This window comes from Halichoerus grypus, chromosome 7, assembly GCF_964656455.1.
Source record: "Halichoerus grypus chromosome 7, mHalGry1.hap1.1, whole genome shotgun sequence".
Taxonomy (NCBI): Eukaryota; Metazoa; Chordata; class Mammalia; order Carnivora; family Phocidae; genus Halichoerus; species Halichoerus grypus.
The window spans coordinates 128,326,896-128,351,301 of NC_135718.1; the positions used below are offsets into that span (position 1 = coordinate 128,326,896).

Consider the following 24,406-nt stretch of genomic DNA (forward strand, 5'->3'; position numbering starts at 1 on the left):
TGTCACCAGTCTGAGTTGGATTTCACTCACAGCTGAAAGCATCCCACCTGATATACTGTTATCTAGGAACCCCAAATCTGGCTTATATGCATGAATTTAGGAGAAAAGCCTGCAATAAAATCATTTCTGGGCTTTAAAAAGAGAACTAATTTTGAGAAGTGGTTCAAGAATTCTAGAGAAGTTGGAGGTTGATGAAGTGGGGGATAAAAAAGAAATTTATATTTTCAGTTTATGCCATCATCTGTCATTACGGATTATATAAATTCACACTTCTCGTCTTGTTTGCCTTGAGTTCAGTACCACACATGATCTGTGGCAGGCTGTGCTGAGTGAGGATACAAGGTAACTCACAGGTGGATGAGCAGACATTGCCTATTCAGACATGCGCCATTTTACGTGCACGGTGCCTAGCCTAGGTATAAAGCCACTGCACTGGGATAAAACTGCTACACTGGGTAATGGAAGGGATATTACATTCTTTATTTTTCTACCTAGGACTCTTAATATCTACGTTCTTCAGAAAGTCTTTCACTCAGCATGGGCAGCCTCTTTCCACTTCAACTGATTTCTGCTCAAATCCATTTTCTCTGTCATCTCAATAGAATAATAAAGTCTAAGTAGATTATAAAATCGTGAGTAGGGGATTCAAGTTTGGCGCCTATCTGTTCAGAGTAGTGCTTGCCATGAAATGAAGTTAGGGACAGAAAGTGATTACAAAAATCCTTATTTAAATTTGTATGATTATTTCGTTAATCTCATGTGTGATTTTTTTTCACCATTCTAAAACACGAGCACAATACTTGGTACACAGCAGGTGTTCAGTAAGTATTTATTACCGTGGTTAATTCTGACCAGCTATGTAAATCACAAAAAGTAAAAACTGCAAAAAAATTAACAAAAGGGTCCATTACCTTATTCCCACATTCTGTTAAGACTCCTGAAAACCTAGAATCCTTGAAAGCCTGGTGGTAACTGAATTGTTTCCAATAGTCATTTTACATCTACATCAAACATTCAGTGTCCCTAGTGATGTTGGTAAGTTGGCAAAATAAGAGACAACAATTCCAAATATTTTAACATTCTTATTATATAGTTTTCTGGACAGTTTGCTCCCAGACACACATTCAGGATAAACACATACTCAACATTAAATGGTTATTTATTTTTCAGGTTTAAAAGGTTTCAAACTACATATGTACAAGCTAAATAAAACAAACTAGCCTCAGAATCAGTGTAGAGCAGAATACGTAAATACACAAGGTCTGTTTTATAGGACACGAAAGATGATAATATCATCAAATACAAAGAAAAACATCCAAGGGAGGTAGGCAAATTAGAACATCTTAACAAAAAATATATTAACTACGACCAAGACAAACCCCTAAGCATCAGAGCAAAATTTCTTTTCTATGCCTCCCAGCTGCCTGGCTTTCCTTTTCTGTGTTGTGTTGCATACTTCTGAGTCACCAGCTTCTGGCAGATCATCAGGCATCTCTTCCTCATCAGCCTAAAAAGGAGCAGATACGGTAAAATGTAAGGTTCACACTATGAACCAGGATGGAGAACAAATGAAGTGCTGTAATATTATTTCCAAGTACTTCTTTGTTGCCTCTTGTATATGATATTCCCTTCAAAAGCATCTTCTTCAATCTTTTGTATGTTTTAAATTTTTATTTCTTTTCATAAGTAACTGCTACTTAACTCAATCTGAAGGATGTTATAACTCAGCAAGAACCAGAATATGCAAATCTTTGTGTTCCTATAATTTGTATTGTTAAATGAGGAAGCTCTATCAACTTAAATTGGGGAAATTTTCCTTCTCCCTTCTATGAATGGTCCCATAAGAAATGTTCATTTTCCCCTCTCTCCTATACCTCTCTCACTCCTTCCTGATTCCTGCAATAATCCCTTCTCAGTGTTAAAAAAGAAAACCTCAAAAAAAGAATCAGAGTCACCTCTCATCTATCCATGCTACCCCAGGAATATAAAAAAACATTAAGCAGATGCTGCCTGCCCTCTAGTGTTGTCAAAGATGACAACTGTTAGGAAAAATATACTGTTGGTTGAGCTACTAGGCTATTTTGTTGAATAACTATTTAGAAAGTTGTAATAGGAGAAAAAATCAGTTAGCTACTCTAGAGTACGTTACAAATTTGGCAAAGTTAATAACCATTTACACATTTACAGATAAATACACTTTTAATGGATTAACAACAGTAGCAAAATCAGAACTGTACAATCATCATACCTTCTGTTTCTGTTTTGCATGCTTCTCTGTCCACTGCCTGGCATTCTTGAGGAAGACTGGCTTATTATATTTAAATTCGGAGGACTGAGACAAAATCAAAGAAGAGTGAATGGAGAGAAAAATGATTTGTAGTGGTTAAGCTGCAGCTGCCACAGCTATCCTCATAAATGAAAAGTCAGAGGTATGAAGAAAGTAGGACATGTGCTGCAGAGCACAAGAGGATACTTACTATGTCGGCCATGAGGGGGTCATCAGGGTTGGGTTCGGACATGAGCAGCTGAATAGAAGTCAGTACAGTTGCAATGTTGAGGGATGGTCTCCAGGCGCCCTATATACAGAAGACAGGCAGCTGCTTTTGTATTACTAAGAATGTGATACTCTAATTCAAGTTTTATAGATGAGAATCACAGAATGCTGTGTCCACCCTTTACCCACCACTCACTTTTGGTGGCAATTTGAGAACATCTAAACAAATCCTTCCAGCAGAATCAATGTTTGGATGATAGATCGGAGTCAGAAATCGGATCTGAGGAGGTTCAAAGGGGTACCTTTGAAAACATAGGATAATAGAGAATTTTTATTAACGTATTGTTTCATTATAAACATATAATAATAAAGTCTTCCTGGTGACTAATTAGGAAGACAGCCTTTGAGAGGCAAACCTTTTTTCTCCTCAAATTTTTATTATGAAAACTTACAAACAATAGAAAAGTTGAAATAATAGCATTAAAAACACTCATGTACCCACCACCTAGATCAAACCACTTCATCCTGTAAATACTTGAGCACATATCTCCCAAGAATAAGGTCATTCTCCTATATAACTGCAATATTATCAGTATACCTATGACAAAATTAAAAATGTATTCCCCAATATCAGCTACTATTCAGATTTCCTCAATTGCCCCCCCCTTTTGTACAGATAGGTTTTGAAAAACAGGATCAAATTAAGATTTATATATTGCATGTTTTTTTAAAGATTTATTTATTCATTTGAGAGAGCGAGCATGACAGCGAGCATGCGCATGTGTGGGGGGGGAGGGGTGGAGGGATAGGGAGAATCTCAAGCAGACTCCCCACTGAGCACAGAGGCCCAACACAGAGCTCAATCCCACAACCCTGGGATCATGACCTGAGCCAAAATCAAGAGTCAGACACTTAACTGAGCCACCCAGGTGCCCCCACTGCATTTGGTTATTATGCCTTTTTAGTGAGACACAAACCTCGGAAAATTCCCAGCCTATTTTCAGAACTGATGTATCACATGATTATCAAGCTACTTCTCTCAGGACTTTAACAAGTTTGGCCAGGATCTGATCTAGTGAAAAGACATCTACATATCAACAGTCAGACATTCATTTCTTCCCTTCCCCATTCTGCACAAAACTACAACTACGACTCACTTGATGAGAACCTTAAAGGAGACCTGAATTAGGAGGGGCCTTAACATAAAGACAGAAAGGAGAATGGTGGTTGCCAGGTGCTGGGGGATGGGGGAGCTGGCAAGTTACTGCTGAACAGGTATGGAGTTTCAGTCTGGGAAAATGAAAACGCTTTGGAGATGGATTATGGTGACAGGTGCATGACAACGTGAATATACTTAATGCCACTGAACCAAACACTTAAAAATGGTTTAAATGATCAATTTTATGTTATGTATATTTTAACACAATGAAGAAAAGAAGGCCTTAGATGTGATCTAGCCCATTTTTAGAGAAGGAATTTGAACTCCAGAGAGATAAATAACTTGCCCATGGTCACATTACATCATGATAAGACTAGGATTAAAACCTAGAACCTTTAACTCCTACATTTAACACTCTACTACATTACTCTATCTTCCAATAACCGTCCTTTACCCTGTAAGTTTAGAATCTAATTCACACTGGGCGCCTGGGTGGCTCAGTCAGTTAAGCGTCCAACTCTTGATTTTGGCTCAGGTCATGATCTCAGGGTCATGAGACCCAGCCCCGTGTTGGGTGTGGAGCCTGCTTAAAATTCTCTCTCTCTCCCTCTGCCCTTACCCCACTCTGCATGTGCTCTCTCCCTCTCTCAAAAAAAAAAAAAAAAAGAAATCTAATTCACACTAACCTCTCGGGAATGCTAACTTCCAACTTGAAAACACCTTTCTCATAAGGGGTGTCAGCCGCACCTAATATTTCTTAAAAAAAAAAAAAGAAAGAAATTAAGAGGTAATCAGATGATCTGAATGACCACACCATACAGTCCTAATAAAGGATTGGTCCTAAAGGAAAGCTGGGTCTAGGACAGTAATTCTCTCCTCTTAGGGCTTTAACAAGCTTCTCATGCAATGCACCAATGTACCCAAAAAATTGTTGGTGTCAAACAAAGGACAGACAGAAGATCAAAACAGAAGTTGGACAATACTGACCACAGATCAAATATAAGCTCCAGATTTGTTTTGTCTGTACTGCAGGATTCTAATTATTTATGTTTCCTGTCTGGCCTCACAGATACTTGAGATGGTGATCTTTGGTCTAAACACTGCTTCAGAGCTGATGCCCAAATCTTGGCTATAAATCAGCAAAAGGTGTAATAAAAGGCCAGAGAAGAAATGTCAAGCAAACCTTTTATACATGTAAATAAATTAGGTTTAGAAAGATGATAAGGTACTTTGACCTTGCCATTGTTCTCTACTTTAGAATATACAAATGTTCAGATTTCAGCACAATTTTCTAGGGTCATCATAGGCATGACATGATACCTACGAGCTTGCAGATCATCCATTTTGTCCTTATCTTGCCAGCAAGTGATGCCTGGGGGTGGCTCTGTGGCTAACAAGTTCAGCTCTCTCTTTAGACGTGAAGCTCTCTGCATGGTCCCCAAGTAGAAGGAACCACACACAGTTCACTGCACCACACTAGAAGCTGGCTGGGATTCACTAGGGAGAAAAGGGACAACCATGAAATAGTCAGCAATGGTGACTTGAGTTTTTAGCACATGGCTTCAGTTTAGTGAAAAACAAAACAAATTCTTCGTATTAATCCCTATTCTGAGAAAGGAATCTGAGTTTTTTCCATTTCCTCTCTGTTATCTATTCAAGCACATTTTAAAAATAAAGATTAAAAATGCAAAACGCTCTACAAACAACAAAAACACTACAAGTTTTCATTTAATGTCTGTTTCCACTGATAAATTATAAACTCAGGAGGTACACCCTGGGTCTAATTTTGCTCTCCACTGCATCCTCAGTATGCCTGGCATAGAAAAGGCTTGACAAATATTAGCTGTGGAAGTCTACATATGCTTTGTGAGGAGAGCAAGGAATGAATATGATGGAGATAGTCTCACTCTGAAGTATTTGTAAGTGAAAGCTTAAATGTGTGAAGTTTTCTCCATGTATTCTGGATTCCACATCCTCCCAATTCTTCAGTATTTCCAACCTTTTTCCCATCAACATTCAAATATGCTCAAAATCTCTCTCATCTAAAACAAACACCCACACCTACACACACTCAACACCCTTCGTAACTCTAGTTCTCCCTTTAGCTGCCACTCAAAGGATACCGATTTTTTATATTATGAGTTACATACACTATCTTCCAGTCTGTGGCATGTCTTTCCACTTTACTCATGTCTTTTGACAGATACACAACTATTAACTTTAATGTAATCAATTTTAAAACCTTTTCCTGTACACTTACACTTTTATGTATTAAATTTTTCCTTATCCCCAAACTTAGGATATTTGTCTATATCTTCTAAATGTTTTACAATTTTGCTTTCGCATTTAATCCAGTAGGAATTGATTTTTGTGTATAGTGTGAGGTAGAGGTCCAATTTTGGATCTCTTCCTCCATATGAATAACCTATTGTCCTAGTCCTTTTTTTTGGAAAGTATTTCCTTTCCCCGCTGATATGCTCATAAACTAAATTTGCATGTATGTGTGGATCTGTCTTGAGATTCTTCAATTTGTTCCATTGGTCAATTGGATTATCTTTGAGCCAATACCTCACTGTTTTAATTACTGTAGCTTATTAATAAGACTTGATATATAGTAAGTTGAGTTCCTACACCTTGTTCTTCTTCTTCAGGAATATCTTGGTTATTCTTGATCCTCTGCTCTTCCATATGAGTTTTAGAATCACCTCATAAAAGTCCACACGTATATACATCTCAGGATCTGGTTCTCAGTTTTGTAAACCGAATACTCAACTTGGCAGTAAACCTAGATTCAGTTGGGCTTACATGTACTAATTTATTCCAGGCTCACTCACAAAGGCTTTACATTAAAAGGTCAATTTATTAATTTGTACAACTATGATAAAATTTTTAATCTTAATCCCATACATTCCCTCCTTACACTATTTCTATTTGGAAAACTAATTATAATCAGAAGATTACCTGGTGGGCACAGATTGTAGTTATTGGATGGTTGTTATGATAATCATACCCTTAAATTGAGGCCATCTACCTCCACCACAGGGATGTTTAAAGGAGACTAAATTTGTGTATTGGCCAGGTAAAGACATTCTCTTGAACTGTGCTGCAGACACAATGGTTCTTTGGATCTTCCTTTTCTAATCTCCAGGCTTGCTACTCCTCCACAATTCACAAACTCTTCCAGAAATATTTAAATGAAATTAATAATATAACAGGTGAATTAAATTGTTAAATAGAATTACACTACAACAGTCTTTCATATAAATTATTCTTGAAGGTACTTCCAAATTTCCTTAGATGCACCCATAAGACCATCATCTTTTGGAGGCAGGTATTTCACTGGATAATTAACCTCCCGTTTTATATACAGATCCCTACTACTTTTCTCAGTAAGCACATGCTGAGAAAGCGACCACAATAAGACAAGAATCCACAAGGAATAGAGCGTACCTTTATAGTAAAATGAGAACCCAGGGGAAAGGCACGGGAAAGGGATTAGAATAGGGTGACGAATAAGCAAGACAATTTCTCTAATGGAGGCAACCAGACCCCAGTCTCACTATATTAACACAAATTGGTATATGGCGCTCTTTAGCTCAAAAGCCATCAATTAGTGCGTTTTTTCTGGGCACAAAGGTTCTTTACAATCAAACCCCAACTTCATATCCAGTAACCACTCCCCACAAACTTGTGCTTCAGCCACACCGACTTCTTTTTGCTGCCCATTAAGAGTCTCATCTTCTTTCACATCTACAGATATTACACATTAAATGATCACTTCTCGCTCTTCTCTAGTAATGCGCCCCAATCCTTCACTCCTTTCGGTTGTCACCCTCTCTGTGCTTCCACACCAACTTGCACCGGGAGTTGTTATTCATCTCTGACAGCTTCTTCTCGTGGGGCGAAAATCCCTTGAGGGCGGGTGTAGTCTTCGTAATTCCTTTCTTTTTTTAAAATTCTTAAGTCAACAATGCCTACAGACAATGCCTTAGGATACCAGTATGCAGCCCTGTAACTAGTGTTGGAAACGTGGGTTTTGGACCAGATGGTGAAGAAGGCAAACGGCCTGTGCGCGGCCCCGCAGCGAGCGCAGGGCAGCGGAGTCTCCTTCCCAGGGACACACTTCTCCCTGCGGGGCACAGGCGGCTCGGGCAGCTCTGGCCGCCGACGGGCTGCGGAGATTCCGGCAAAGCCTCCGCTCAACAGCCGCTTCTCCCTTCCGAAGACAGGAAACTCCCACATTAAACAGAAACAGGACTCCTGGTCCCTGAAACCTACAGGGACCGCCGCCGGGATGCGCTCTCTCCGCTGGGGAACCAGAAAACTACCCTCTTACCTGGGCGTACTCACCTCACAACGTAGCGACGCGCGGCCCAGCAGCTACCCACGCCTGTGCACGCCCAGACGGTTGGCGTCGCTCCGCCTTCCGCCACGAGGGGCTTGCGATTGGCCCGCAGCAATGCCCGGGGGAGGAGCGCGGCCCCCCTATTGGGCAGCGCTCTGAGCCCGGCTTCCGTTCACGCCGCTTTCAAATTAGAGCGCGCGTCAGACGTAGTCACTCCCTCTCGTACGCGGAGCCGCTGATCAGGGTGGAGGTTCCCGCCGGTTTGGGCGGGCTGCATCATTTGGTGTGGCCCTGAGGTGACAAGTCGGGTTACGATGTCAGCTTTCTTTGTCAGAGCGGGGAAGGAGCTGGAAATCGCCTCAGAGGAGGAACAATGAAGGGAACCGGAAATACTTGAACTGGAGTAGGGACTGCGTGATACGTCTCTTAAGTGTTTTTCACCTGGAGAATTTTACTGCGTCAGAGGGCACATCTAAGACTAATGGATGAAAGTTAAAGGATTGCAAAATTTAGCCCAGTAAAGCATTCTAGCAATAGAACCCTGAAGAACAGAACAGGTAAACTTGGGACGTAGTGAATTCCTTCACCACTGCAAGTGTTCAAGGGGAAGTTAATTAGGGATAGTGCAAAGGGGATCCCTGCGTGGGTGGAAGTTTAGAGTAGATGGCTTTGGGGCCTTCCAACTCTAAAAGTGTGGTACTACTTGATGAGGGAAGTACCCGTTTATGGCTAAACCAGCCTTGACTTCGGACCTGAAATGAATCTAAAGGACACGGCTGGAACTTGACTAGCCTTTGGGAATACTGTGGGTGGAAAAACACCACCACCACCACCACACACACACACCAAACCCTCATCTCACTGCTTTCAGCTCATTGTGTGGCTTTGGAACAGTGGTGGCATAGGAGTAATGGCCAGTCTTTCTAAACTTGCAAACCAATATACTTCTGGCCACTCTAGTGATTTCTGCATTTAGTCCACGTTGGTGTTAAGTAGCACTTGGTTCCCCGAGCCCACTGCATGTATGTTACCTCTCCTCCAGATATCCACACATTCACTAGCACTCTGTCCATGATTCTACCTGGGGATCCTCACACTGGTTTTAAGAATGAATCAACGGAAGAAGCTTATGAATTACAAACGTAAGGAATCCTGGGACTGTCCAATCTAATTTCCAGTTAGCTGCTGGGGTTTTGCATTTATTGTTAATATTTACTCATTGTAAAGAAGTGTTTTCTGTCATAAATCTGGAGTTGGCTGCTTATTTTACTATGGATATTTTGTTTTAATTCCTTCAATGTCTTCTTTATTTTCTTCCTACCCCAAATGTAATTGTATTTCAATTACAATTCTGTCTTCAGAACTGAAACTGATCATTTCTTTGGGTGGTTCCCTGAGAAACGAGTCTTTAAAATAGAGGGGCACCTGGGTGGCTCAGTCGTTAGGCGTCTGCCTTCGGCTCAGGTCATGATCCCGGCGTCCTGGGATCGAGCCCCACATCGGGCTCCCTGCTCAGCGGGAAGCCTGCTTCTCCCTCCCCCACTCTCCCTGCTTGTGTTCCCTCTCTCACTGTGTCTCTCTGTCAAATAAATAAAATCTTAAAAAAAAAAAGTCTCTTAGAAAAAGCAGGAACTGTGTTGAGTCTGGGAAAGGAGAGATGGTATCGTAAAACAAGCAAATACCAATAATTTTGGCAACTAAACTGAAAGGATTGAATAAAAGAAAAAAGGTAAAAAGAACTCCACAGGCTAAATGTACAGTTTCCATTTGTCCACCAGAGGGAGGTATGTTAACTGGTGAGAATAGAGGCCAGGCTGAAAATTTTTCGTTACCTGCGTACAGGTGTCATTGCTTTTAAAAAGGGATCATTTTATATTGTGATTTATTTTTTAAGTGTATGTGTGGGAAATTATTTAACAAAAGTTTCTTCACACAAGAATATAGATGCATCATAGCCGGCTCACTTAGTACATTTAAAAGCACAAAAATTATATTTTATTTATACACAGGATTATTTGCCAGGATTTACTCAACTTGAGTATAAAAGATTTTCTTTAGTATAGAGTATTTATTTAGTAAATCTAAACTATCATGTTTGTTTAATGGGCTGATTATATAAGTTTACTCTCAGAAAGTCCTGGTTGGGGGAAGATGTTTAAGAAAAAAACTTCTGTGATTTTAATTTTGAAAAACTTTTTGAGCCATTATACACAGATTAATTTTGTTTTATTTTTTGTGGCATAACTTTTTTTTGGTTGAGTCAGTTAAATTAATTGGATTATAATAATTATTACTGCTTTTGTAATCATGTAGCTGAAGATAAATTCCTCTCCTTCCAGGTAGGGATGCACTTAAATTATCCAAGGAACTTAGGACAATCTCCAAAGAGGATATTATATACTCTAACAACCTTGGGGGCGAGGGGAAGCAAATAAAATAGACATAGTAAGGAAGTATTTCCTGGAACTTCCTAGTATTGAGATTGAATTTATCCTGTTGAAATTTAAGCTTACCTCTTACAAATAGAAGGATTTAACTTGGACTTGGCCAATTTTAGCTTATTTATACAACTGGAGCCAGATAGTTCTTCCCTGATTCTGAATGTGAAAATAATATAGCCAAAAGAAATGTAACATTATTGATCCCTGAAAATTTTACCCCAGTTAAAAATTCTTATTAGAAAACCATTATGTTGGGGTGCCTGGGTGGCTCAGTCGGTTAAGCGTCTGCCTTTGGCTCAGGTCATGATCCCAGGGTCCTGGGATTGAGCAGGGAACCTGCTTCTCCCTCTCCCTCTGCCCTTACCCCTGCTTGTGCTCTGTCGCTTGCTCTCTGTGTCAAATAAACAAAATCTTTGTTTCGCTTGCTCTCTGTGTCAAATAAACAAAATCTTTTTAAAAAACGATTTTATTTATTTGAGAGAGAGAGAGTGTGTGCAGGAGCGGGGGCAGGGGCAAAGAGAGGAGAAAGGGAGAAGCAGACTCCCCGCTGAGCAGGAGGGGCTCATTCCCAGGACCCTGGGATCATGACCTGAGCTGAAGGCAGACGCTTAACCAACTGAGCCACCCAAGCGCCCCCACATCTGGATTATTTTATTGCACATTGTTATTCACTGTTCACAAAGACTCTGTAGTAAGAAAATTAGTATTTATAAAGTATTTAAGAATACCTAATTAAAGCATATTGTGGACTGGAATGGTATTCTTAAACATATTTTGCATTTGCGTGTCATTTTTCATTTAATTCTCAGTTCATCTCAGGGAAAGTTGAAGCACCCACAAATGTTCACAATGGAATATAATAAAGTTTCCCTTTACAATGTCCTAATCACTCTTGTAATAATTTTTAATGAAAAATTTTAAATATACAGAAGACTATTTGAAAACGTACAGAACCTAATAATTGTATATGTTCTCTTTCATTATAGACAGCACATTTAATTATATTTGTCCAGGGCTATGGCCCTGGGGGTATAGGTATTAAATCAATCGTACAGGTTTTTTTTTTTTTTTTTTAAAGATTTTATTTATTTATTTGAGAGAGAGAGAATGAGAGAGACAGCACATGAGAGGCGGGAGGGTCAGAGGGAGAAGCAGACTCCCCGCCGAGCAGGGAGCCCGATGCGGGACTCGATCCGGGGACTCCAGGATCATGACCCGAGCCGAAGGCAGTCGCTTAACCAACTGAGCCACCCAGGCGCCCTCAATTGTACAGGTTTTATGACCAAGTTAACTGTAAATATGAAAATGTCCTGCTTTCTGCCTTAGGAGTTTAGTATGCCCCATTGTTGTCTTTTTGTAACTTTGGGGGCAAAAATCACAAAAGACAAGGCATCCACTCTGTCTCCTAAGAATTTAAGATCCATGAAAAGGGTAGAGTAGGAGGAGGGAGAAAGAAGGGAAATTAGTATTTAATTAGTATAGTAGTGAGCTGATTTGTGCCAAGTATAGTACTAGGTAGCTTTGCATGTATTATTTAATCCACAGGACTATTCTGTGAGGTATTACTATTCTCACTTTACAAATCAGGAAACAGACTTAGGGAAATCAAGTAACTTGTTTAGGGATGTGAATTCAGTTTGAATTGAAAACTTTTATATTCTTTCCACTATCGTTGGATGCATCCTTTCCTGGATCTTTTTAGGGCCTAAAATATAAGTGACTTGTTGAAAGAATTTATGTATAATATGGGACGCAATATATGTATGCATGCTCCTCCTCCCCATGCACCTTTACATTTACTGTGATTAATACACGGTAATGTATTATACGTTGTAATGTAAATAAGATTTAGATTTAGAACCAGGGCATAGATTTGAGTTTTTCGAGTACTTTATGTCTAGTTTTCCCCAATAGAAAATAGGGATAATTACTGCCTCTTTTCCACTTCAAAGGACTGATGTGATAATTAGGGAGCCAAGATTAGACAGCAGTCATAACAGGAATAAACTACAATTCCCGAAATGCTCGAAGAGGCTGACGCCGGGCGGGGACACCGTTCCAGCTTTAGGGCAAAGGTGACCCCTCTGGGTCCGGCGGCGAAGTAGGGAGCAGCCGGTCCTCGCCTCTTCCCTGATGCATCCAGGGATTTGTAGTTCCCTCAAGGCCATGATCTGCCCTTAAGGCCCGTCTCTCACTACGAGTCCCGTGATGACCCGAGGCGCGGGCAGCGCCTGCGTGTTGAAGCCGAGGGATCGTGCGGGCGGTGCTACTGGCGGGAGGAGTAAAGATGGCGGTGCGGGGGTCTCCGCCTTCTGCTCCCGGCTGAAGCGCTCCGAGAGAAGCTGCAGCGGCAACTGGGGCAGCAATAGCAATCCAGGGGTGGTAGTTTCAGCAGCAGCTGCTGAGGCCGGAGCAATGGCGGAGCTAGAGCACCTGGGCGGAAAGCGGGCAGAGTCCGCGCGAATGCGGCGGGCTGAGCAGCTTCGGCGCTGGCGGGGCTCGCTGACAGAGCAGGAACCCGCGGAGCGACGAGGCGCGGGGCGGCAGCCGCAGACTCGTCGCGGGAGCCCTAGGGTCCGCTTCGAGGACGGTGCTGTTTTCCTGGCCGCTTGCTCTAGCGGGGACACCGACGAGGTGAAAAAGCTTCTGGCCAGAGGTGCCGACATCAACACCGTCAACGTGGACGGCTTGACAGCCCTGCACCAGGTAACTCCCTTTTCAGTCTTACAGGCGTCCAGTCTCCTATAGATGAGCCTATGACCCCTGCGGGCCGCCCATGGGGAGTGTTAGTGTCACCGCCGAGCCCTCCTGCACGGACACTGGTCCTCTGGGGCTAGTCGGTTTCATTCTCGCACGGCTTCCCCCACTAATCAAGTCTTTTTCCGACCCCAGGGTCTCTACCTGAAGGAGTAGCGTCACCCCGCTGCCTGGTCAGTGTTTGTATTTCCCTCCACCTACTTGAGTTGTCATGGTTACTGATGATTTGGTCCCTGGTGTTATCCCTATAGATTAGTCATCTTCACTCTGTCTAGTTGGTGTGCATGTACACCATGTCACTCGTATAAGCATAGTCAATGTCATTTGTCTGATGCCTTTTCAAAAAATTCGGTTTTCTGTTTGTGTGACCCTATTACAGAATATCTTAGATCACTCAGAGAGTAAACCCCTATATTGGGTTAAGGCAAGCAGATCTTCTGAAACCACACCTCTTGTTTTGCTGGTTTGTAATGATTCATAAACAGTTCGTGTCTCCTACAGGCTCCTAGAACACCCCTGACCTCATTGTTATGGGTATCTTCTTAGGAGTATTACCTCCCTAAGAGCTTCCTATGGAGAACCAATCTACTGAATCACTTACGTTTATTTGATACTTGTGGGATAGTCTTTTTTTTTTCTTTTTTCTTAAAGCTTTTTATAAATATCATATGCCCCATATATAGCTATAGTATATGGGTTGTGGATAACTTAACAGTGGTGTGCTTAGTAATAACACTTTTACTTCTCTCATCTTATGCAAGAGTATTCTTACTTATGCAGTAATGTTCAATATATACTGTCAAAACTAACTCCACCCTCCCTCCCCGAATGGAACTTCATCAGTTATTTTGGTGGGCTGAGAGCTGGACACCCACTCCTAATCTTTCTTATTTTTCTTTTCTTCTGTGTGTACAAAGTGAATGTGTTGGCATGAGAATCCACTTCTAAATAATAATTCCATTTTGTGTCATACCACTTCACTGAATGTATTAGCCAGTAGCCTAAAATTATCCCTCACCGTGTTTGTAACCCTTCTCTTTCACATGGAAGAACCTTCTCTTCTTTTCATCCTATTTGTATCTGTTTTTTTTTTTTTCCTGCTTATAATAGTGCCCCACCTAAGGTAGCAACCAACATTTGTATAGTCCTTTGCTGTTTAAAAATTCTTATGTTTGTCTTCCCCTATGTGAATCTCAGCAGTGATTCTTGAAGTAGGTGTGGCAAGTAGTGTTGTAATTCCCATTTTACAGATGAGGAATCTGAAGCTTAGAAAATTGTTACTTGTGCAAGATTAGAAAAGAAACAAGTTGCCCTTAGGCATAGATTTTTCAGACTTCAATTCCAGAGCTTTATATCTCACCTAATAAGGAGCTGAATATAAATAAGACAGATGCTAAGAGGGCCATATTCATTATTTTAAGTTTCTGGACTCTTTGAGAAGGTGAGTATTTATTTTTCAAGTATATTTGAGATGTTAAGGGGATTGAGATCTGGTTTCTGGAAGGAACCATTTCTTGGGTTCATAGATAATAGAGAAATAGAATCCAGTTTCTGGTCCATGTGCTTCTTTACTGAATCACTAGTCTATCAAAGCACAGTTTTCTTAGTGCAACTCAGTAGCCCTGTTTCTTCTAAGGTGACTGTGCTACCTGAATCTGGTCCTTGCTGTATATATTTTAATAATGCCCTGAGAAAAGCACCTGCTTTGAGGTCACTCTGGTAGATCTCGTTTTCATACAAGGTAACCACTTTTCTGATCCCTTCTGAGACTGACCTTTTTGGTGCCTTTCCTTCTATCTTAACTACCATCCCAGATTGTGAAGTACAACTTCTCACTTTATATGCTCTTCACATTCAGTAATCTCTTGAAATAGGAGAGGAAGGAGATGACAGCTATGAGGTTTTTAACAACAACAATGACACCAGCATAGGCAATATAGGCATTCGTCCCTGTTTATGGACCTGGCAATGAGTTGAATTGAATAGGTATACTCAGTATTAGACAAATTCAGCCAAAGATTAAGCTGCTTGAAGATTTGAAGCCAAACAAACCTTCTGTTGAGAAACTATCTTTGTTTTAATCAAGACAAGGGGCCTTTATTGGCTCAGGAACTCTTTTACAAGTCAGTTTCCGTGGAGTGACAGTACGTCTCTCCATGCTCTGAAGAACTCTTAAGGTACGTGAAAGGTTATATTCAGAACGTGAGCCTGGAGCGGCCAGTAGCTGAACAATTTACTTTGTGACTGATTGTCCTTCTGTGAAATGGAGAGTGGTACAATGATCTGAATTGTTTCGTTAAAATATCCGTCTGTTATATAAGCACAGTATGAATTATCAGGATAATTGCTTTCTTTCTCCCTTTTGTTTGGCCACGGCCTCTTGACCAACTGTGAATTACCATCTTGGCATGTTGGAAGAAACCCCCAGGTGATATTGGTGGTTGATTTTTCTCCTCCCTCCCCCCCAACAAGGTCACAGTACATGATTTACACTTCAGGTTGTGGTGCCTTGATGCTGCTTTTGACTTAGAGACCTTTCTTTCTTGGCAGACTTTGCTTAGGCCACGAGGTGCTTGAGTCAATGATAAGCTCCAGGGGGCCTATTAATAATACTTGAAATAGACTGAGGTAAGAAATATCTCAAAGGTTAGACCTTCTCTGATGAAAGCCTTGGAAACTGATGTAGACTAACCCAACTCGGATGAATAAATTGTATATGCCCTTAGTATCCCAGAGTTATCAATGAAAATTAGGCATTACTCTGATTATATAACCCTTGAAAGTATTTGTTTGCTCACAGAGGAATTCCCATTTCATTTGTGAATATACACTATAAGTCATGATGTATGGGTTAATAATTCTGTGTGGGGTGGTACTTCTTGAAATTTCTTTTATTTTTATTTATTTATTTTGCAAGGTTGATTGTTATCACCTATTTTGGTGTTCTTAGTATTAAAATCTTGGGTGCTCTAGGTGTAGATACAGGCTCTTAAAACTATATCTACCAAATCATTGGTCTACTGTAAGAGGCAGGTGCTTGCTTTCAGAAAGGAGATTTTCTGGGATTTGTTAGAATGAATGCCTGCATATTTCTTCAAAATATGTTCTATTGGCACTTGTATCTGTGTTGGGTGTAGTGGATACTAATGTCAGTCCACACAGAGATGAGGATGATTCTGTACTTGACTCAGAAACTCAGGTCAGTTTTGTAATGGTCTCAGAGTCCAAGTTTGGACCCTCAGGGACACCCCAGACTGGAAATTCAACTCCTCGTATTTTCTGTTATTATACAGCTACCTCCATCTGACCCTGTAGCTTCAGGGAGATTAAAATGATCTATTTCTCTGGAAGACAGAAACAGATGAGGGAAGGAGGAAAGGCAGAGCAATTTATATTCAGAGTGAGACAGAGTAAGACAGAAGACGACTAGGATGATAGTGTGTTCAGTTCAGTACAAAATGGTATGTATATGTGCCAATAGGTGTGGTGAAATAAAACTTGTATTCTTTGTAGTTTTTTTTTTTTTTTTTTAAGTAATCTCTATGCCCAATGTGGGCCTCAAACCCATAACCGTGAGATCAAGAGTCACATGCTCCATCTACTGAGCCAGCCAGGTGCCCCTAAAACTTGTATTCTTAATCCTTTCTCTTTTATTCCAAGTTTTATTCCAACTTATTTCTCTTATAGTTCCACCTGTGAAATGACTTTGCCTTACCCTGTGTATATTGATGAATTCTGCTCAGTGTCAGGACCCAAGGCAATATGGGATTAAGAAAATCCTGTTGGCTTCTTCATTATTGTGAATCTAGAACAGTCATCCTGAGTCATTTTAGTAGTTTGCCTCTTCAGATTGGTTGATATGATGCATCAGACTATGTTGGGCACCTGGCTCCTTGCCTTATGAGTATTAGTCCCAAGTTTCCATGCCATAGTGCACCTCAAAGCCAGATTTGAAAAATAAGCTTATTTTTATGGTGGGGTGTTTTTTTGTTTGTTTTGTTTTGTTTTTGAGTACAGATGCAAGTTACTTTTATTTGTTCCCTAGCCAAATTTTTGTTGCCCATTCTTAAAGTCCTGTAGAGTAACAGTATACTATCATTTGGGCTTATAGAATCTTCTCTGTATTTTTAAATAGGCAAGCTGTCAGTGTGTTTGGTTTAAGCATAATTCTGCTAAAGGTAGAAGGTTGGACAGGTCTTGTTGGTAAATTAAAATTAAGTCATTGCTTGCTTATTTTTAAGTATTTTTAAAGTATACTTTATAGGGATGCTTGGGTGGCTTAGTTGGTTAAGCGTCTGCCTTCGGCTCAGGTCGTGATCACAGGGTCCTGGGATCGAGCCCGGCATCAGGCTCCCTGCTCAGCGGGGAGTCTGCTTCTCCATCTCCCTCCGCATGCTCCCCCTTGCTTGTGCTTGCTTTCTCTCTCTCTGTCAAATAAATAAAATCTTAAAAAAAAAAAGATACTTTATACGCAGTAAAATTCACCTGTTTTGCACGTAGGGTTCTGTGAGTTGTGACAAATACGTGCAGTTGTGTAGCCACTACCACAATCAACATATAGAATATTATCATTATCTCCAAGATTTCTTTGTGCTCCTTGTAGCCAACTCCTCCTCCCACCCCTAGCCCCTGGCAGCCATTCATCAATGTTCTGTTCCCATAACCACAATGCCATATAGATGAATCATACAGCATGAAGCCTTTTGAATCTGGCTGCTTTCATTTGCTGTAATGCACTGACATTCATCCATTTTGTTGCATGTGTCAGTAGCTCACTGGTCTTTATTGCTGAGTGTATTCCAGCATATGGAAGTACTACAGTTCGTTTATCCATTCACCAGTTGAAGGACATTTGGATTATTTCCAGTTTTTGGTAATAATGAATAAAGCTGCTAGAAACATTTGTGTACACGTTGTTGTGTGAACATGTTTCATTTTACTTTGGTCAAATTCCTAGCAGTGGGATAACTGAGTCCTGTGGCAATGAGTGTTTCATATATTTTTTAAAGGTTTTATTTATTTACTTGAGAGCGAGCAAGAGAGCAGGGGGAGGAGCAGAGGGAGAGGGACATGCAGACTGCGCTGAGCGCAGAGCCAGGGCGGGGCTCCGTCCCATGACCCTGAGATTATGACCTGAGTTGGATGCTTAACTCACTGAGCCACCCAAGCGCCCCAATGAATGTTTAACTTTAAAAGAAATTGCCAAACTGTTTCCCAAAGTGGCTCTACCATTTTGCATTCCACCTAGCAATGTATGAGTTCTAGTTGCTTTGCATCCTTACCAGTACTCGGGATTATCATTTTATTTAAGCTGTTCTCATGGTTACATCGTGATAAGTCGTTTTTTATGACAGTAGTAAGAAGAGTAGTAACAGCAGCCTTAGTAGTTATAGTAGTAGTAATTGTAGCTCTCACTTATGTGGTATTTACTCTGAGCCAAGGACTCTTCTAAGTTCTTTTAATATATTAACTTGTGTGTAATACTCAAAACAACTCATGAGTGAGGTACTTTTATTATTGTCTGGATTTTATAGAGATAGGGAAACTGAGACACTGCTCAAGGTCACACAGATAATAACTGGCAGAGCTAGAATTTATTTAAGTCCAGGCAGTCTGACTGGAGAGTCCACGTTCTTAACTTTATATTGCCTCTTAACTAGACTAAATTGCCTTTCATTCTTTTTTTTTTTTTAATTTTTTTATTGTTAGGTTAATCCCCATACTTTACATCATTAGTTTTAGATATAGTGTTCCATGATTCATTGTTTGTGCATAACACCCAGTGCTCCATGCAGAACGTGCCCTCCTTAATACCCATCACCAGGCTAACCCATCCCCCCACCCCCCTCCCCTCTAGAACCCTCAGTTTGTTTTTCAAAGTCCATCTGGTTCGTCTACCCCTCCGATTTCCCCTCCTGCTACATTCTTCTTTTTTTTTTTTTTTTCTTTCTTAACATATATTGCATTATTTGTTTCAGAGGTACAGATCTGAGATTCAACAGTCATGCACAATTCACAGCGCTTACCAGAGCACATACCCTCCCCAGTGTCTATCACCCAGTCACCCCATCCCTCCCACCCCCCCCACTCCAGCAACCCTCAGTTTGTTTCCTGAGATTAAGAATTCCTCATATCAATGAGGTCATATGATACATGTCTTTCTCTGTTTGACTTATTTCGCTCAGCATAATACCCTCCAGTTCCATCCACGTCGTTGCAAATTAAATTGCCTTTCATTCTAAAAAAGATTAGAAAATGACATTATTAAAAAAAGTTGAAATTAATTTAAAATCAGGCTACTCAGAGAGATATGCTACTAAAATTTAGTGTATTCCTTTCAGGTTTTTTTTTTAACATTATATTGAGTTCATATGTATGTGTTTAGCTGCATATTTACAAAGTTGGTATCATATACTGTCTCCTGATTTTTTCACTTAACTTTCCTTGTAATTGTTTTCTTATATCATTAAATATGCTTTGAAAGTAAAGTTTTTGACGTTTGAATAGTATGTCATCATTTGGATATGCTTTACTATATATCTTCCTTGTTAGAGGTTTTATTAGATTGTTAATTTACTGCTAATATTGAGTGCCTAATAATTGTAAGTCGGTGTTAAAGTGTATGTTTGTTGATAGGTATAGTTTCTGCCCTCAAGAAATTCAGTCTGGTTTGGAGACAGATAAATAAAAAACAATTACTTTTAGAGTGATAATTTCTATGATAACAGGGAAAGATGCACTCCTAAGTGGAGGGTCGAAGGAAGACAGTCTATGATGATGGAGCAGTGTGGGCAGAGAGATAGGAAGAAGTATGGTATGCAGGCAGAGGGGACACAAGGGGGGGATCCTAATGGATGCGTTTGGAGGGTTAGGGAACGAGTGAGGATAACATCCTAGAAGACTTTGAACATCAAACAGCAGACCAAGAATGTTTGATGGAGTCCTTAGCAGAAGAATTTTGTGGGTTTGAGCAGGGAGGTGAACCCAACCAAAGCAACATTAAGGAATATGAAGCTGTATTTGGATTTCAGAGTGAATGGAAAGACACAGATGAAAGAACCAGCTGAGAGAATGCAGATGAGAAAGGAAAGTATAATACAGTTCTAGCCTGTGAGTCTGAAAGAATTTTGTTATTCAGATGGATATAGGAGTCAGTCCAATTTTGGACAAGGAGCTCTGAAGACATCCAAGTAGAAATATCCTGTAGGCATCTATGATTCAAGGCTAATCCTCACCTCCCTATCTAGGCTTCAGTTTCCTCATATTTAAAATGAGAGAGTTGGATATTAACATAAAGGTGAGAGTTGAAGCAATGAATGTGGAGGAGGAGAGGAGAAAATATAAAAGAGAACAAAAAACACAATTAGGTGGTAGGCAGAGGATGCAGAAGTTCCCATTAGAGCTGTAGGAGTATGTGGTAGGCTGGCAAATGCCCCCTCAAAGATGTCCACATCCTAATCCCCAGAACCTGTAAATAGGTTACCTTGTATGGTAAAAGGGACTTTGCAGATATGATTAAGTTTAGGGTCTAGAAGTGGGAAGATTATCTTGGATTATCCAGGGGAGTCCAAGGTAATCATAAGGGTCTTCATGGGATAGGAGGCAGGCAGGAGAGCAGAGTCAGTGGTAGATGTGATGATAGAAGCAAGAGACGGGAGTGATCAGAGGAAGGGGCTGTGAGCCAAGGAATGCAGGCAGCCTCTGGAGGCTGGAAAAGGCAAGAAAATGGAGTCTCCCCACAGAGTCTCAAGAAGGAGCAAGCCCTGCCAAGAATTTGACTTTAGCACAGTGAGACTGAGTTCAGACTTCTGATCTCCAGAGCTGTAAGATAATAAATATGTGCTGTTTTAAGCTACTGATTTTGTGGTAATTTGTTGCAGCAGCAACAGGAAACTAATACAGAGGAGAACCAAGACAGCACAGTGATATTGAGGCGTTTCAAGGGATGGATGGTCAATAATGTAAAAGGCAATTGAGGAGAAGACCTAAAAAAACACAAAACCTATTGGACTTGGTCATTTATAACCTTGGAAAGAACAGTTTCAATTGAAATGTTTTTGAGGGCTTTTGTGAAGATTATTTGAAGTTTTTTCTTATTAAGGTAAGTTAATCTTTCTGTTGATTTTTGGAAGGAAAAAATAGATCTACTGTCAGTATGATTCTAAATGTAAATTAGGACCCAAAATATATGGGAAGACTCCTAAAAAGCTGGCTTTTGACTAATTCAAAATAATGAAAATGGTTTCATTATTTATGAGTTAAGAATATTATAGAATATTAAACTTGACTCTGGAAGCAAAAAGGTTATAGTCCTATTACTGAAGGACTGATTAGCTAGTCGAGATTATTTTATTTCCCAGTTCTGGTTTGGCCCATTTCCCACTCATTAGCACTGTCACTGGAGGGCAGCCTTAGGGGAGCAGTGATTGGGAGGTTAGTACCAATAAACAGTTTCTTCTGCCATTTATTCTTTTACATTCATTTATTGAATGTCTACTCTATACCTGACTCTGTGCTTCTTGTTGTTCCTTAGCAATTGATATATTTTAGAAATGAACTAGAATTTTGGGAATGCTGTCCAGAGCATTATCATTTATAATAGGAAATTGGCTACGTAGTGATTTTCTATTTTAGCATCATGGCTCTTGGGGATTGGAGGGAAAGTATTATATTCATCAGTATTTGTTTTGATCTATGCTTGTGGATTTATACCTTTATACCTAAAGATGGTATAAAGATGGAAGTTTGGGATCTTTAATAAATCTTTAGTGTTTCAACATAGTAGTAATAAATCCAGATTAAAGATCTTGACCCAGAATTTTATATAGGGCAAGGAATTGAAACCTCGTTTGAAGCTTGCTCAGTTTGTTGACTTGAGGCAGGAGGCTTTGAATGTATTGGGGATTTCCCCCCTGCTTTTGAAGTGTAATTTAAAAAACTGTTTCTTAGGAGCGCCTGGCTGGCTCATTCGGTAGAGCATGTGACTCTTGATCTCAGGGTTGTTAAGTTCAAGCCCCACACCGGGTGTAGAAATTACTTAAAAATAAAATCTTTAAAAAAATAAAATAAAAAATTGTTTCTTAAATCTTGGATTTTAGATTGTAACCAAACTGAGTAAATTTGGGGGGCTTGAAGTTTTATCAGGCAACGATGAGCTCATATTCATTTCATGAGTCAGTGTAATTGGAAAACTGAATCCTTAGTTCTTAATATTGAAAATTGATCTACGTGTGGTTTCTAATGCATATTGTAGTATGTTGTAGTTATGGGATGGGTTTGTGTAAGAATTTAGAGATTTTGTACTTAGTATCCTAAACATTGTCATATCGTGACAATCTTTTGGAATCATATTCTCTTGCAATTTGGGGCAAGTATTTTACATTGCTCTGCTCTGAATATCCATGATATATTATGGTATAAAACCTGACTGGTACTTATGAATTTTTGGTCTAGTGACCCACTTTCTTTTTATTTTTTTAAAAACTTTTTTATTGTAGAATATTTTAAAATATAAAGTATAAAAGTAAAGAGAGTAGTATAAATGAATTCTCAAAACTTACCAACTCATGGCCAATTTTGTTTCATTTATGGTCCTTTTCTCCTCATCCCTAAACTGGATTATTTTACAGCCAGTCCTAGGTATAACATACTTTTATTTGTAAATATTTCAGTATGTATTTCTAAAAGATGGAAATGTAATAAAAACAATTACAATCACATTATCACACTTAAATATTGAACACTTACTCCTTAAAATTGTAAAATATTCAGCAGTGTTTAAATTTCCCTGATGGTTCATGGATTTTTTTTTTTTTACAGTTACTTTATTTGAATTATAATTCATGTAGGGTCTGCATTGGTTCATATGTATCTTTTTTTTTTTTAAAGATTTTATTTATTTATTTGACAGAGAGAGAGATAGCGAGAGCAGGAACACAAGCAGGGGGAGTGGGAGAGGAAGAAGCAGGCTTCCCGCCGAACAGGGAGCCCGATGTGGGACTCGATCCCAGGACCCTGGGATCATGACCTGAGCCGAAGGCAGACGCTTAACGACTGAGCCACCCAGGCACCCGGTTCATATGTATCTTAAGACTCTCTTAATTTATACTTTGCTCCTCACTTTTTTTCTCTGCATCTTATTTGTTGAAAAACAGGATTGTTTGTACTGTAGTTTCCCACAATCTGGATTTTGCTGACTACATGCTTATAGTGTTAACATGTTCCTTTGTCTCCTGTATTTTCTATACACTGGTAATCAGATCTAGAGATTTGATCTGATTCAGATTTGAATTTTTTAACAAGAATACATCATAGGTGGTGGTGTATGTTTCTCTTGGGAGGCATATAATATCTAGTTATCTCTCACGTGGTTTAATGGCATTGATGGCCTAACAGAATTTTGACGTTTCAAGCCAGTCTTGACTAGACCTGAATTTTGGTAATTAATTCATTTTTATAATTATCATCACATTTTCTTGTGTTGACCTTTTAATTGGGATACCAGTGATCAATTAAAAAAATGTAAATTGTGAACACTGAATAAAATAGTTAATATAGGTATAGTATATTGACTGTTGGAAGGCTTGACATGGTACTCAGCAAATTTAGATTAGTACCCTTCATGTGTAAATACTTGTCAGTGATGATGATAATGGAGTAAACTTTCTCTACTACCTTTTCATATCAGTTCCATTAACTCTCAACTGAAGTTCCCCTTATTTTGAAATAGTGTTCAAAGTTCCAGTTCAGTAATATGGTTTCTTGTCCCCTAAAATCACCACCAGCCCTTGACCTTTGTTATAAAAGAAAACTTGAGGGGCGCCTGGGTGGTGCAGTCAGTTAGCATCAGACTCTTGATTTTGGCTCAGGTTATGATCTCAGGGTCATAAGATTGAGACCTGTATTGGGCTCTGCACTCAGTGAGGAGTCTGCTTGAGATTCTCTCTCCTTCCCCCTTTAACCCCCTCCGACACAGGCAGGCTCTCTCTCTCTCTCTCTAAGATAAATAATTCTTAAAAAAAAAACAACTTGAAATCCTCCAAAGAAAACTAAAAAATAAAGAGTAAATTGGCTGTACAAGGAGAGAGAGACTTTCTTTATAGGCATCTGGCCTAATAAGGGAGAAGATAGGAAGAGAAGAGTGCCCATTACAAGTGCAACAGTTTTGGGCAGTCAACTGTAGGCAAATGATGTGCTTATCTTAGAAAATG

At 39.8% G+C, this 24,406-nt stretch overlaps 2 protein-coding genes across 6 annotated transcripts in view; one reads left to right on the top strand and one right to left on the bottom strand.

Annotated features, from left to right (window-relative positions):
- Positions 1-24,406, top strand: part of LOC118551409 (protein phosphatase 1 regulatory subunit 12B) — a 105,136-nt gene that overhangs the window by 4,208 nt on the left and 76,522 nt on the right. Inside the window, exon 1 of one of the 2 annotated variants that reach the window (XM_036117167.2) lies at positions 12,704-13,145. The exons of the other annotated variant lie outside the window; for it this stretch is intronic. Coding sequence (XP_035973060.2) covers positions 12,855-13,145 — 291 coding nt within the window. The 5' untranslated portion in view covers positions 12,704-12,854. Of the gene's footprint in view, positions 1-12,703; positions 13,146-24,406 lie in introns of those variants that run through there. 2 annotated transcript variants of the gene reach the window in all.
- Positions 1,142-8,075, bottom strand: UBE2T (ubiquitin conjugating enzyme E2 T). 4 transcript variants are annotated; one of them, XM_036117173.2, is made up of 7 exons: positions 8,004-8,075; positions 4,978-5,150; positions 4,340-4,409; positions 2,691-2,796; positions 2,478-2,576; positions 2,249-2,332; positions 1,142-1,507 (listed from the first exon to the last, which is right to left on the bottom strand). In XM_036117173.2, the coding sequence occupies exons 2-7, from the start codon at positions 5,084-5,086 to the stop codon at positions 1,382-1,384; spliced, it is 594 nt and encodes a 197-aa protein (XP_035973066.1). In that variant the 5' UTR covers positions 5,087-5,150; positions 8,004-8,075; the 3' UTR covers positions 1,142-1,381. The 4 variants fall into 4 exon arrangements, with proteins under 4 accessions (XP_035973066.1, XP_035973067.1, XP_035973069.1 ...); XM_036117174.2 differs by having other exon boundaries at positions 7,990-8,072; XM_036117176.2 differs by lacking the exon at positions 8,004-8,075 and adding an exon at positions 7,104-7,981.